The sequence below is a fragment of the Bufo bufo genome, chromosome 3 (assembly GCF_905171765.1).
Source record: "Bufo bufo chromosome 3, aBufBuf1.1, whole genome shotgun sequence".
In the NCBI taxonomy this organism is placed as follows: domain Eukaryota; kingdom Metazoa; phylum Chordata; class Amphibia; order Anura; family Bufonidae; genus Bufo; species Bufo bufo.
Genome location: NC_053391.1, coordinates 447,331,509 through 447,347,503, shown reverse-complemented (window position 1 = coordinate 447,347,503; position 15,995 = coordinate 447,331,509). Strand labels below are relative to the sequence as shown.

The window sequence follows — 15,995 nt, the reverse complement described above, 5'->3', positions numbered from 1 at the left end:
TGGCTTAGATGCAACATAGTGTGCCAAAAATGTACATTAATTGTAGAAGACTAAGGCTACTTTCACACTAGCATTAATATCTTCCGTATTGAGATCCGTCATAGGGTCTCAATACCTGAAAAAAAAAAAACGCTTCCTTTTTGTCCCCATTCGTTGTCAATGGGGACAAAACTGAACTGAACAAAGCGGAATGCTCCAAAATGCATTCTGTTCTGTTTTCATACCAGAAAGCAAACCGCAGCATGCTGCGGTTTGCTTTCCGTCCTGGGATGCAGAGCAAGACAGATCCATCATGACCCACAATGCAAGCCAATGGGGACGGATCCGTTTTCTCTGACACAATAGAAAACTGATCCGTCCCCCATTGACTTTCAATGGAGTTCATGACGGATCCGTCTTGGCAATGTTAAAGATAATACAACCGTTCATAACGGATGCAGATGGTTGTATTATCAGTAACGGAAGCGTTTATGCTGAGGCCTGCCGGATCCAGCAAAAACGCTAGTGTGAAAGTAGCCTAAGCCAACTTAGACTAAAGATGCACCAAATTTAACATTCAGCATAAGTCACTGTAAAAAATCTGGTGCCGTTCAAGACTGACAGTCTAAGTTTCCACCGTCTTACTTTTACACTATATTTGTAAATCTGTCCTAATGATCCAAGGACCATAAATGTGTGGCCCGTATATAAGGCTGGTATCAGCAATATCAAACAGCAAGCTTTGTTACGTAGCACTGCTTTCTTCAGGGTTACCATCTTTAGGGAGAAATAAGAAACATGATGGAAGCCTGGCCTCCGCAGACATCTAACTATACAATGAAATGATTGGTCCAGTTGGTAGGAAGTATTCTGTTCAGTTTCAAATCAATATGAAGTGAAGACCAATGCATTGGCTAACATGGCTACTGCATGTTACTTAACATCAGACTGGCCCACCTCCGTTGGGCCCAGACTCTGATACCGTAGTGGGCCCCAAAGGTCCAGAAGAAGAAAATCTATTTGGAGCTGTTGTTGGAACCAATCACTTGCCATAAGGGTCTATTTCTTTGAATCAAAACCTATTAGCCTTTATTGATGATGTAGGAGTTGGGCCCAAAAAATAATTTCCTTAGGTGAGCCCAAGAAAAGCCCAGTCCAACAGCGATGTTACTGAATAAGTATACCATAGATTTCATGGCACATTTTTCATCTCTACAGCACATCTGTACAGGATCATGTCCAAAGTATACTTTCATCTGCATGTATGCCATAAAGGTATTTCTATGAAATAACGTGAATGTGAAGAGATGTTCTCGGATTTACTGACAAAGTCAAGTCATCTTCAAATTCATTTAATATTCATATGTCAGTAATGCTGACCTGAGATGGAAGCAAGTGAAAGACCTGCAGTTCAGAGCCCTCTTGTGACCTAAAATGAATGCTGCCAGTGTGAGGCGCTGTCCAAGGAATGCTAGTAGTATCAGAAACACAGACAAAGGACCCATATGTGAAGCAGTTCTGGAGGAGTTATGGCATATGGTTATAAAACAAAAAAGTTCTGTCATCTGTTCACAGATGAATAAAGTGCATTGCAACTCTTGTAACAGTCCACAAAACACTCACAAAAACTCAGCACATTTTGCTTTTTCAGTTCCAAATATTGTGTTACAATGCTGGATCTCGTGAGGACGTCTTTTTCCTATTTACATCTTGAGTACGCAGGCCATTTCCTTTTTGAAGTGCTATCCATGGCAAGTCAAATGGAATGTGTGGACACCTCTGACTGCTGCCTGATGTAGGTCTGGAAACTCTTGTCTCCTATCGGATGTTCTCTTCAAAGGATAAAAAGGGAAGCCATTAGACACATCTCAAGTGCACATCTCATACAGAACATAAATAAAAGGTAACCATGTATGAACACAATTATTACAAGATGTGCAAAACCGTATAGTATCTTGCAACCTTCTGTCATTGAGAGCCTTTGATTTTATTCATCAGTAGAACAGAACACAGACATGGCATGTCACAAGCAATTAAAGGAGTTGCTTTGGATGAGAAGAAATGGCACCACATCTATCCACTGGTTGCGTCTGGTATTGCAGCTCAGTCATTAGGGATGAGCTGCAATACCAGATACAGCCCATGGACAGATCTGGCACAGTTTCTGTGAAAAAATTGAGTTTTTTTCTAATTGTGCATAATCCCGTTAAGGACAAAGAAACATACAATATTGACATTAGAAAAAGACCACATGGTCTATTTAGCCTGTGCTTATATGAATAAACCTAAGCTACAATTAAAATGTGCTAGATTCCTTTTGCAACCAAAGCAAACTACTGCACTATATGAAGCCTGCAGACTGGCTGGAGTAGATCTTCAAGACTAACTTAGGCTACTTTCACACTAGCGTTTTTCTTTTCCGACATAGAGTTCCGTTCTAGGGGCTCAAATCCGGAAAAGAACTGATCAGGCATATCCCTATGCATTCTGAATGGAGAGTAATCCGTTCAGGATGCATCAGGATGTCTTCAGTTCAGTCATTTTGACTGATCAGGCAAAAGAAAACCGTAGCATGGCGAAAAAAACTGAAGACTTGCCTGAATGCCGGCATTTTTTCCCATAGGAATGTATTAGGCATTCAGAATACCAGAATACTGGAATGCCGGATCTGTCCTTCCGGTCTGCGCATGCGCAGACTGAAAAAAAGGTGAAAAAAATAAATGCCGGATCCGTTTTGCCGGATGACACCGGAAAGACGGATCCGGCATTTCAATGCATTTTTTCGACTGATCAGGCATTTTTAAGACTGATAAGGACCCTGATCAGTCTTACTAATGCCATCAGTTGGCATACGTTTTGCCTAGGGGTGCACCGAAATGAAAATTCTGGTCCGAAACCGAAACCGAAATTTTCAGGATGCCCTGAAATGATGATTAATGATTTTTTTAATAATTCTTTTTCATGAATGAAATTCATCTGTGGGTGGCGCTTATATGGAGGGGGGGATATGTGCACTGTTATGGGCATAACAGTGCACAGATCCCTTTCCCCATAACAGTGCACAGATCCCTTTCCCCATAACAGTGCACAGATCCCCCCTCCCCATAGCAGTGCCATAGACCGATCCCCCTACCCATAACAGCCCCGGCCCTGCTGCTCACAGCAGACGCCAACTTTTGCCTGATCCAGCAGGCAGTTCCGGCGATGGAACTGCTTGCTGGATCTCTCTGCCGCAAGTGTGAAAGTACCCTTAAAAATCATAACAACTGGATTTGCATCATAGTAAAACAGTTGAAAAAAAGTCAATCAAGTTCAAACTTTTCCCTATAATGTTGATCCAGAAGAGTATAAAACAACACAAGCATGTAAAAGAAATACCGGGATGAATGAACCATCCATCTTAACCTATCTATTACAGATAATCTGTGATGCAATTTCTGGAATTTATTATACTTTTTTGTAAACAAAAAAAAAACATTTTAACATGAAAGTTTTTGAAGGATGCAGTACAATGACATTGAGGTATTGGAATGTGAAGCATAAAACCTCTACTTACTGGCTTCCATACTTTGTCTTCTTGAATTTATCCCTCTTGTACTGAGCGTGCTCCTCTTCTAAGGTCTTGACAGCTTCTATAATGCTACATAGTGTTTTGTAGGTTTCTCGAGGATCATCAATAACAAAGCTACTATATTCCTCCTGTTCAGGACCGTCATACACGGACTTACTACCACAAGCCTCTAACAAGACAGAAAAACCAGGAAAATGTATGAAAACAGGACATTCATATAAACACTATACAATTCTACTATGTAATAGAGCAAAATTCTATAAGGGGTATTGCAAGGAGATACATGAATGGCATTGCCCATAGGTGCCACACAGGTGCTTTTTCGGCTGTTTCTATTAGGCTACTTTCACACTGGCGTTTTGGCACGTGGAATATAATTATTTACTAAAACAGGCATGTCAGGAGAGGTGAGAGGTCCTCTTTAAATAGCAGGACACGTGCATGTGTATTCTATGGGGAGGGCAGAGAAAGCTGCTGCTTATCTCACTGGACAACAACAGGACCGGGCAAAAATATTCATTTCACCTGACCTATACTTCTGTAAGTATAAATGCACCACATCCTACGTCTGCCCATACTAAGCATTTATGACTTCAACTAAAAAAATTCAAAAAATGCATTCCTACCTTGCATTTTCTCCATCTTGGACATATATGTGTTAAAGAGGGAGTAAACTCTTTCAGTTTCTCTATCCCCATCAATGACAAGTTGGATATTTGCTGGCAGGCCCCTGTAGTACGACAAGACATAAGAATGTGTTAGATCTGGAGGCACACATACAGTATATTACTTACTCCGTGTAATACCCAGAAGACTAGTTTCATCTTCGTGAAATCAAAGAAACCCGAATTTTTCATTACCAGGATCATTTGGTGATTGGGTCATATAAACTGAAATGATATTCATGATATCCTTGTGGCGTAAATTGAAAAATACCAGCGGAGAGTTATCATGAGAGTAACCCTACAAGGCAGTATGCCTGGTTTACTAGGGTTGATCATGCTGACAAATGCTCTTCAAATAAGAGCATATATAAAGAGTTATACCTCCTGCTGTACTGCTGGCCAAACCAGAGTTCAGTGGTGATACACACCATGCAGCAGGTCAGCCCTGAGTATCGGGAGGACAGCCCAGTCAGTGAGCTGATCTCTTCCGATCAGTTTAACTCCTTCGCTACCAGCGCCGTACATGTACGGCGCTGGAGCGATGTTTAAACATGACGCCCACTCGCAAGTGCAACAGGCGCCAAGGTCTTTACTGTTTCATACAGCAGAGACCTGCGGCTAATTACCGTGACTAGCAAAAATGCAGATGGCGGTAATTAAAGGCTTTAGATGCCGTGATCAAGCGAGATCACGGCATCTAAATCCGCAAAAACCCAGAAGCTCGTGCTTCTGGGCTTCCTACCAATGCCCCATGCGGCCAATGTGTGGCATCGGTAGTTGTGCTGAACACTTTCAGCCTCGCTGACGAGGCTGATAGTATTCATGCTGCAATTCTCATTTTGGCCACCAGATGGCAGACCAGGATAAGAAATGAGCAACTTCTAGTTTAAATGTCATTTTTAAAATCCCTGATAGAACAAAATCAAAAATGTAAAACATAATTTATAGGCTCATAGATGAGCTTCAAAATAAATAAAAAAAATTTTATAAAAAAATAAATATATATATATATATATATATATATATATATATATATATATATATATATAAAAAAGTAAAAAAAAATATAAAAAAGTTAAAATTTTTTCCGTATAAAAAATAAAAAAAAAACTAAATAACAAATATAAACATCATGGGTATCATCAAAACGCCCATACTATTAAAATATTTTTTTTTTAAATGTCAATAGGGCAAATGGCGTAAAGGAAAAAAGGGTCAAAATGGCCAATTTGCCATTTTTTCATTGCATCTCTTACCCAATTTTTTTTAAAATAAAATGTGATAAAAGAGTCACGCACACACCAAAATGGTATCAATAAAAACTAGATTGTTCCGCAAAAATGAGCCCCTAAACAACTCAGTAGACATAAGTATAAGAAAGTTATGGGGGTCAGAATATGGTGATGTAAGAATAATTTTTTTGGTCAAAGTTTAAATTTATTTTTACACTATTTAGACATAAAAAACCTACACATATGGGGTATCATTTTAATCATACAGACCCAAAGAATGAAGGGCATGGGTCAGTTTTGCTGGAATCTTTTTACCGCTTCCCACTACATTTTATGCCATAATTAATAGTGGCATTAGAAAGTACAACATGTCCCTCAAAAAATAACCCCTCATACAGCTATGTGACCGGAAATATAAAAGAGTTATGGCTCAAGGAAAATAGGGAAGAAAAATGAAAACGCAAAAACTAAAAAACCTCCGGTAGCCTAAGGGTTAAGGACCTGAATGGGAGGGAGAAAATTCATATTTAAATTGTCTGGGTTCAAATCAAAACTACCATCATCATGAAATAATTCTACCAGTAGCTGTCATGGGCAAAGACAATCAAGTAGAAGCAACACATTTCCTTACCCTGTGCATGGACTGCAGCCAGGAGCATTTTCTGAGGTAGCCTTGCAACACAGCCAGTGCCCATTCAGGTAGGCTGAGGGGTGGTAAACAGTGAGGCGTTTCTGGTTACACTGGCTAACTTTGGTGAGGATGTCTATCCAGTCCATAGCTTCAACACAGTTGTTTGCTTGAATATACAAGGTCCTTGAAGGCTGAATGACTTGAAACATCTAAAATAACATCACAAACACATCTTCTGATTACCATGCTAACTCACCTCATCCCTCCATGTAATCTCCTCTCTATGCTTAGTCACCATGTATTTAAAAATGATTAACTCACAGCAATGCATTCTACCAAAAAGTAACACTACCACTCCAGGGGTCTCTCTGGTCACAGGTAGTGGAGTGGTCTACTTTTTTCTCTTCAATATTCAGTGGTGCTGCTCCTGTTCTCACATCATATTTCTGTTTACAGGCTGCAGATGTAGCTCTATATGGAATGTGATTGCTGCAGCCAGGACCACTGAGATCAGAGAATGGCTGCAGAGGTCACTTGCTATGTCACCACTGGGAGTGAGAACCAAAGCTGGAAATGACAGGGATAAGTGGCGAGTATATGTTGTTTAATTATTTTGTCACGGGTGGAGCTTTGTTATACCATGGACACTTGAATGTCTCACTTTTTTACCAATTAAACTACTGCATCTTGGCCCACATTTACCAATCCTGTCTAATTTGTAGAAATAATAATTGTAGAAAGACAGTCTGAAAATGCAGCATATTTATCATAGTGACTAATGCTGGATGATAAATCTGGTGCATCTTTTTATGGTCTACTCTACACCCACAAAGGGGTGGGCAATATACCGGCATTCATGATATACCGCGGTATTAAGAAATGGCGATATCGCTGTTTCTTAATTACCGCAATATTTTAGGGACATCATAGAGGCAGTCACACGTCACAGTGCTGACTGCTTCTATGCGTCCAGCGCACATTACAACAATATGCCCGCTAGCCACAGTGGAGAAGGAGAGAGTCCCTCCCCACTGTGATGCTGCCGCCACTGCCACCAATGAGAGGGGAGGGGCTGTGAAGCTGCCACTGCCACCAATAACAATAGCACCAAAAAGTGAGGGGGACCGAACTGCGCCACCAATAAATCTAATTAACCCACTAATACAAATGTTGACGGCCTTAATGACAGAGCACGGCCATCCCGCAAACCCATCAATTAACCCCTCAGGTGCAGCACCTGAGGGGTTAATTGACACGGTTCGGTGGGATGGCACGGTTCATGGAGGCCGGGGGGCAGCTGTGTGATATGGCCAGCACCCGCCGTGTACATTTGAATTAAAATGCTAATATTTTTCATTGGTGGCACAGTGGCCTCCCCCCCTCAGTATTATCCTCATTGGTAGACCAGTAGCCACAGTCACCCCCCCCCCCCCCTTTCTCCTAAGATATTCATTGGTAGCACAGTGGAAGCTTCCAATCGGAGCCCCAGCAGTGTAATCGCAGGGCTGCGATCGGTTACCATGGCAGCTAGTACGCTACTGAAGCCATCCATGTCTGCCATGGTCAGCTCCCTGCTGCTGTGAGCACAAAGCACAGGACAGCAGGGATGGTGTAAAATCCTATTCACCCTAATAGAGCTCTATAAGGGTGATCAGGACAAGGGCTCTAGCCCTTGTTTAAATCATCCCCTTTCACATATAAAATAAACAATAAAAAAAAACATTAGGTACAGCCACGTCCAAAAAAGTCAGAACTATTAAAATATAAAAAAATATCTCCTATGCGGTGAACGCTGTAACAGAAAATAAAAAAATAAAAAATTGATTTGCCATTTTTTTGGCACCTTGTCCCCCCAAAAGATAGGATAGGACTTCTATTATGGGCCAGACGTTCCATAAAATGCGGAATGCATGCAGCTTTTTTAGGTTTTGGCTGAAAGACATGTTTACAGTATGATGCCATGGAGCCTTTTTTGACAATGTGCACCTATTATGAGCACACTCTGAACAACCCATTTATCAGGGTTTTCCGCTAGCATGTCCCATTTTCTATAGTAGTGCTGAAGATGGCTGATCAGTGCTATCTCCGGCACTCCCATAGAGAATGAATGGAGCAGCAGGACGCATGCCTGACCGGCCGCTCCATCATATTGGGAGGGGGGACATTGACCCTGTTCTTGGTGGGGCAACTAAGATATTACTGTATGGGGGAAACAAGGAAACACAAGTACATGTTTTGAGTGTTTTTTCTTCTAAATGGGTATTTATCGCGGTATATCCTTAACGCAATAAATTTCATGCACACGGACGTTGTTTGTTTCCGTGTCCGTTTATTATTTTTATTTTTTTTGCGGATAGGATGCAGACCCATTCATTTCAATGGGTCTGCAAAAAATGTTGACAGCACACCGTGTGCTATCCACATCCGTATGTCCGTTCCGTAGCCCCGCAAGAAAAATATAACATATCCTATTCTTGTCCGTTTTAGGGTACTTTCACACTTGCGGCAGAGGATTCTGGCAGGCAGTTCCGTCACCGGAACTGCCTGCCGTATCCGGCAATCCGGACACAAACGGATGGCATTTGTCAGACGGATCCGGATGCGGATCTGTCTAACAAATGCATTGAAATACCGGATCTGTCTCTCCGGTGTCATCTGCAAAAACGTCAATGCGGCAATTTTAATGCATTTCAATAGAAATGAATGCCGCATTCCTGGCAAGTGTTCAGAATTTTTGGCCGGAGAGGAAAATAAGGCTCTGAAACGTGTCGGATGCTTTTTGACCTACGGAGGCTTCAGTATCTTCCACGGTGACGTCACCAATAGTGGTTTCCCGGGCAACTTTCTCACAGGTTCCCCCACACGGCGCGTGCTGCCGGCCGGAGCAGCGCTGGTGTCAGGAGGTGAACGAAGAGGACGCTCTCTGCAGCATCCCAACAGAGAAGAATACCAAGTAGGAGGAGATAAGGACGGCAACTCCTAAGTCCACAGAAGACCTCAAGCAGGTAATTGACCGCACAGAGCAACATCAGTGTACACTTTTACTTTTATGTTTATCGCAGTACTCCTACAAGTATCTGAGAATACTCCTATTTTTTATATTGGACACTGAAAGGGCAATTTTAGTATACCCTTCAGACTACAGGCGCTACAACGAAAAGGGAGAACTAGTAAAGAACCATAAAGCTCTATATTGGGAGCGCTATTAAGTCCGTCACCCAGCGCCGGTATCTTATATCACCCATACGGGCGATATACGTTTGTAGCATATATCATTCCAATTAAGGGGGACAACAGGAGCCAAATAGAATACCGAGCAGCGGACCTTCCCTTTAGGTAGGTCAACGCACTTATACAACGGTAGCGCAGGGGGATTTCCCACAATCCGGCTTCATAAATGTATCTAAAAAGGTAGACAAAAACTGGCCACGTCCACATTCTTCTTTAACACCAGTAAACATTGAGGAGGTCAAACAAAGTCATTCTTTTTGGTGCATCTGAATTATAAATGCGTCCACAATGAGGTGCACACTTACACTTACATTATACAGTGACAACAATATTCTCAAGGTGCTGCTCTAGCTATAAACATCCATACAAGGATTTGCTTTACAGCCAGCACCAGGCCATAAAAACCCTCAGTCAGAAAATAAGTCTAGAGAATACTGTGGGCATGCATCATAGCTACAGCACAGCAAGGAGAGAAGGCAAGATGTGCTCATCACCTATTGTCAATGCGGTTATCTATATTTACATACTTCCTTTCATTGTTATCCTGCCCTGTGACAACAATGAGACGACTGATGGCTATTTAATGATTTTGTTTTCAAAATAAAAAACCCCTAAAATAAAAAGTTAATTCAAAGAGTGTCATTTTATTATTGTAGATTCCACATAGACTGGCTATTTAATAATGAATAATAGTTTTTTTTAAATATATATATAAAACTTATATTTGGGACCCAACAAGGTTAGTTTTTTACTTACATTCTTCATTTTGAAGGACTCCTCTTCTACTCTTTCTACGGCTAAAATGTTTTCAATTGGAATACTGCAGAGTGGGTGATCACCTACAAGAAACAAGCACAGCAACGATTCAATCATAGGTACACACAGTAGTAGGTTACCCCTTTGCATTTTAATTTATTTAAAGGATAACTGTCACATTTAGACCCTAATTTCAATTTTCATATATGTAGTTACTAATAACATGATATTCCAGAATCAGTTACTATTAGACTGACTTACCCCATATTTAATAAGATTCAGCCTTTAACAACCAGTCTGCATAAAACTGCAATTTCACTATTCAGCTAAGATGACCGCCACTGCCCTCATCCTGAGGCTAATCCCGCCTGCCCTCACTAGCCAGTAACAATAGCCCCCCAAAAGTGTCAGTAACCAGAGCCCTCCCCCCTAAAGGGTTAATCTCCTGCAGCACAAAGGGGTCCTCTTACCACATGTTGCTTTCATTTATACACTGAGCAGATGGCAGATCTCCCTTCCCTGGTCTGTGCTGCTTCAACTCTGCCTTCTCCAGCTCTGCCGAGTGAGGGAGCGTCTGCCAAGCGCAGGGACAGGGAGACGTGCACACAGCCCAGGCACTGTTATCAGCTGATGGGGAGGACCTGGCTTTAATCATTTACTTACAGTCCCTGGCTGTCAGTAATGTGAGCCTGCACGCTGCTGCGTGCTCCATCCTTCAACAGATAGACGGACCATGCCTAGCAACCCTATTTTAAGCACAGGTAAAAGTAGGCAGTACAGGGAACAAAAATGTGGAATTAAGGGGTAATTGAATACACAGTGAAAAGTTGAAATAGGGCCACCAAGGTGATATTAATCACCACAATCCAATACTCCAAAAAAATAATAATACGACAGTTATCCTTTAATTCACTGTACTGTTATGAGTTAGCATTGTTTAGGGGACCTTTTCAATCTGTTGTGTTTATTTCATAAGTGGAAAGGTAGGAACAGGTCCTGTTTAACCCCTTAATGACCCATGACAGTTGTATCCATCATGAGCAGGTGCAACATGGCATATACATACATCAGGATCTCAGGAGCACTGCTCAAGGTCCCAAAGAGAGGGTGTTTTGCATTGTATTACACAGCCAGGTCCTGCTGCAACAGGATCTAGCTCCAATCCCGGCAGTTTAACTGCTTAGATGACGCTTCTAGCCTTTGGCTCCCACAATGCAATCGCAGGGTACCAATGCGTTACTATGACAGCTGGAGCTATAATGCTTTGGAATTCTATGTATTTTAAAGGATTATACAAGCGATCAAAGGATCATAGCTTCAAGTCTTGGGGGGTACTTTAGAAGATGCATTTCCCCCCCTAAAACGGTCTTATAAAGCAAATACTAATGAGCTTTGCGACATCAGGGAACAGTACAGCATGGGGCTGGCAGAAGGCCAGGGAGTAGTGAGTGCATGAAGAGCGCTGTCCAGAGCAGGAGAGGTAAGTTCATTTATTTTATGTCTCATCTGAGGTCTGATAAAGGATTTGGAGTCTGATCGGGAGGGGGGCTGATCTGAGGTCTAATAAAGATTGGGGGGGGGGGGGGTTCTGATCTGAGGTCTAATAAAGATTGGGGGGGGGGTTCTGATCTGATGTCTAATAAAGTTTGGGGGTATGATCTGAGATCTAATAAAGATTGGACGTCTGATGTGAGGTCTGATAAATTTGAGGGTCTGACCTGAGGTCTGATACAGATTGAAGGGTCTGATCTGCGGTTTGATTAAAATTGGGGGACTGATCTGAGGTTTTATAAAGTTTGGAGGTCTGATCTGTGGTCTAATAAAGATTGAGGGTCATCTGAGGTCTGATAAAGATTGGGGGTCTGATCTGAGGTTTTATAAAGTTTGGGGGTCTGAACTGAGGTCTGCTGGAGATTGGCGGTCTAATGAAGATTGGGGGTCTGATGAAATATTATTTTTTCTGATTTTAAACCTGGGGGCGCCTTATAAAGCATAAATATGGTATGTTGAATAAAATGTAATAAAAGTACCCCCCCCAAAAAAATATTAAAACGATTTTATTATTTTTAATTTGTTCACCATAAAAATATACATACTTGGTATCAGTACAATTATAACGTCTTATAGAATAAAGTAACTTACTAGTTACACTGAACTGCGTATTGCATTAAAAAAAAATAGCGGACTAGCAATCTGTTTCTATTCCTCACTTCAAAATTTTTTTACATTTTTTTTTAATTAGTCACTAAATTATATAAAAATAAAAGCTATGGGTCTTTTTTTTTTACAAAATAGTTTTTTTATTGTACAAAAGTAATAAAATGTAAAAAAGTACTATGCAAATTTGGTATCGCTGCATTCATAGGGACCCACAGAATAAAGTTAACATATTATTTTTAACACATTGCATGTTAAACAGTAATAAAATGCAAAGAACAATGGCACAAATGCTGTCCTCACACAAGTAAAAAAGTTACCGCTCTTGGAATGCAAGGAAAATGCAAAAAAAAAAATTGGGTCATTAACGGACCAAAAAGGGCTGGCCTGCCTGGTCGTTAAGAGAGTTAAGGATGGGCATTGTCAAGGAAAAGCACATGAATTGGCTGTTTTTTTTGCAAACAATAAACCTATTTCTGACATGTCTGGTGAGGCATTGCTTATATATTTCGTGGTGCATTAGTGCCGGCCATACAGGAAAGATTTTAAAAGGCTGATTTCCACCATTTCGGCCAACCATCTGTGCCTCTTCATAAAATGAACAAGTATGACAGATGTCGATGGCACATATCTCTCTAAAATAGATTTGGCCTCTTGGATTTTTTTTTTTATGTTGTTTCAGGTGCTGGAGATGAAATGTCATTCGTGCCATACAACAGATTTGCATCTTATCAGTAGAAGTCAAGACAAAGCCTGATATTGTGGCAGAGATTACAACTTTCACAGACCAACCATGAACAAATTCCTAATGTATGACCAACCTAAGACCAATTTTACTCAAAAGTTGTGGGAGGGGCAAACAAAAGTGAGGGTCGAGCTTCTAGATTCTAAAAGTGTTTAAAATAAACATAATTTAAAGAATGTGGATACAAGTGTCTAAAAGGGCTTTATAGTTCAGCAGCTATAATTTAAGCAACAACTTAATCTCCACACTTAAGATTATACTTTAAAAAAGAAATCTTTGCACGAGTTACCTTTGCCTTTCTGGTATGTAAACTCATGGTTGGTTAGTCGAAACCATCTCTTCTTGAAATTTTTCATACCAAAACGCTTCCTCCCTTGAGCTCTTTTGATCATAAATCTATGTAATGATTACAAGAATAAATCATTATTAAGGACAGCACACATTAAAAAGATAACATCAAACTGTGAAATACACCATTACTACATTTCAGAGAGCATGCACATTACTAAAAATATACAGTACAAGAATTAGCAAGGTGGAAATTTCAAAGTTTAATGTGTCTTATTTTTTGTAATGTTTAGGGGAAGTGATACTGACCATTTTTGTAATATACTTTAATTACTGAAATTGTACATTTCTATTAGAAAAATAGCCCATTTTGTGTCTTCGCAATGCTCCGTCTTCTGTTTACATAACTTTAGAGATGTGCTCCACGCTGACTGCTGCTGCCCTACTGAATATATATATATATATATATATATATATATATATATATATATAGCAAAAATATGGCAGTACTACATCCAACTTGAACAAAAAGGGTGCACGCCCGAAGGGACTAGACTATTGCCCAATACACAAAGTAGCAAAAAGGCAGGACTCGAAAATCTGTGAAAAATGAAGAAAATGCTTTTATTCACCCATGTGGATACGCAATGTTTCGGCTCAACACTAGAGCCTTTCTCAAGCAGTTATACATGTGAACAGATCACACATATATATATATATATATATATATATATATATATATATATATAATATATATATATATATATATATATATACACACACACACACACACACACACAAAGTGCATGTGCAATGAATCATGAATCAATATACATAATTAAAAAAAATAAAAAAATAAAGTGCCTTAAAAAGTGCATGGTGCCATAGCACATCATAATGTATTTATACAATAGTGCACATAATTATCATATCCCTATACATAATACAGTGAGTACACCAAATCACATAATACCATGATTAATATGCATGACAAAACATGATTACACCTGTATACTTCATATGCAAATGATTATTCAATTAATGGATCAAAAGATTAGTTGGATTGGACTGCCCAAGGGGTCTGAAATGACACTTGGCCAGTTCAATCTGAGTAATAAAAGTTGCTTTATGCCTGTTCTTATCTTAATGCTCCTGCCATTGATGCCTTTATTTCTGCTGTTAAAAATGATATTGATGACCTTAGAAAGTCGATTGAAGACAGGGCCTTCAAATATCCTAATTTGACTCGTGAGGAAATTGATGCCATTAATGTACTTAAGGCTGACCATAGCTTAACGATGAAGCCTGCCGATAAGAGCGGAGCTACCGTTGTTATGGTCACCGTTAAATACATTTCGGAAATACAAAGACAACTTGATGATTCTTTGTACAGACGGGTCTCAGGTGGCCCCAAGTTTGATATTGCCAGAAAAATCAGGACTGTGGTTACAGATGCATCAGTGGCTGGTATTATAGATTCAGATCTTGAAAAATGTTTAATTGTTGAACATCCTATTACTCCGGTAATTTATATATTACCAAAGATACATAAAACTCTGATAGACTCTCCTGGGCGACCGATTGTCTCTGGTACGGGTTCTATTTTCTCACACATAGCCATCTTTTTAGACAAGATATTACGTTCTTTTGCCACTGATGCACTGTCCAATATCCGTGATACTTCAGACTTTTTACTGAACTACAGAATGTAGACTTGTCCGGTCAGAGTAATGTCATTTTGGCTTCCTTTGACGTCACAAAACTTTACACTTCAATTGATCATGACAGGGGCCTGCAGGTTGTACAGAATATGTTACCCCTTTCTATGTTTTCGGATGATGCTCAATATTTTATTCTGTCCCTTCTGGATATTGAGCTACGATGCAATTATTTTTTATTCCAAAAGGATTTCTATATTCAGCAGAAGGGCCTGGCCATTGGGTCTAATGTGGCCCTGACATAAGTAACATAGTACATAAGGCCGAAAAAAGACATTTGCCCATCCAGTTCGGCCTGTTATCCTGCAAGTTGATCCAGAGGAAGGCAAAAAAACAAACCCTGTGAGGTAGAAGCCAATTTTCCCCACTTAAGGGGAATAAAAAATCCCTTCCCGACTCCAATCAGGCAATCAGAATAACTCACTGGAACAACGACCCCTGTTTCCCACCATTTCTCCCATGTTTTGAGATGGTGGCGTTACATTAATGACGTCTTCCTCATTTGTGTAGGATCTCTTGAATCCTTACTTTCTTTCCATACTTTTCTTAATGATATCGATCCCGGGGTTAAGTTTACTGTTGTATATTCTTTCAGTCATATTGAATTTCTCGACACGACTGCAAATATACTTAATGTCAGATTACAAACTGAATTATTTACCAAACCTACTGATAAGAATTTTTTGCTTAGATATGACAGTTGTCACCCTAGAAATATGATTCGACATCTACCATACAGTCAATTCTTACGTGTGAGACGAAATTGTTTCTGATGACACGATCCTTATGAGTACCCTTGATAATATGGTTCACAAATTTCGGAATAGGGGTTACCCCAATTCAATATTACAACCACAGAAAACCAGGGTACTCGCTCTTGATAGACAACAAACATTACAGAGGACAGTCAGCCCCCCCCCCCCCCTCTGGATCCAGGATTCCTTTTATTTCTACTTATAATGAGCACAGTTTGCGCATTAATTCCATCATCAAACGCCATTGGCCTATACTCTCTGGGTGTG

At 40.2% G+C, this 15,995-nt stretch overlaps 1 protein-coding gene across 2 annotated transcripts in view; it reads right to left on the bottom strand.

Annotated features, from left to right (window-relative positions):
- Positions 1–486: 486 nt before the first annotated feature.
- Positions 487–15,995, bottom strand: part of RASA3 (RAS p21 protein activator 3) — a 240,124-nt gene continuing 224,615 nt past the window's right edge. For both annotated transcript variants that reach the window (XM_040425082.1, XM_040425083.1), the window contains 6 exons: positions 13,257–13,363; positions 10,066–10,148; positions 6,079–6,287; positions 4,177–4,280; positions 3,536–3,719; positions 487–1,811 (listed from right to left, as the gene is read on the bottom strand). In XM_040425082.1, coding sequence (XP_040281016.1) covers positions 1,736–1,811; positions 3,536–3,719; positions 4,177–4,280; positions 6,079–6,287; positions 10,066–10,148; positions 13,257–13,363 — 763 coding nt within the window. In that variant the 3' untranslated portion in view covers positions 487–1,735. The remainder of the gene's footprint in view (positions 1,812–3,535; positions 3,720–4,176; positions 4,281–6,078; positions 6,288–10,065; positions 10,149–13,256; positions 13,364–15,995) is intronic.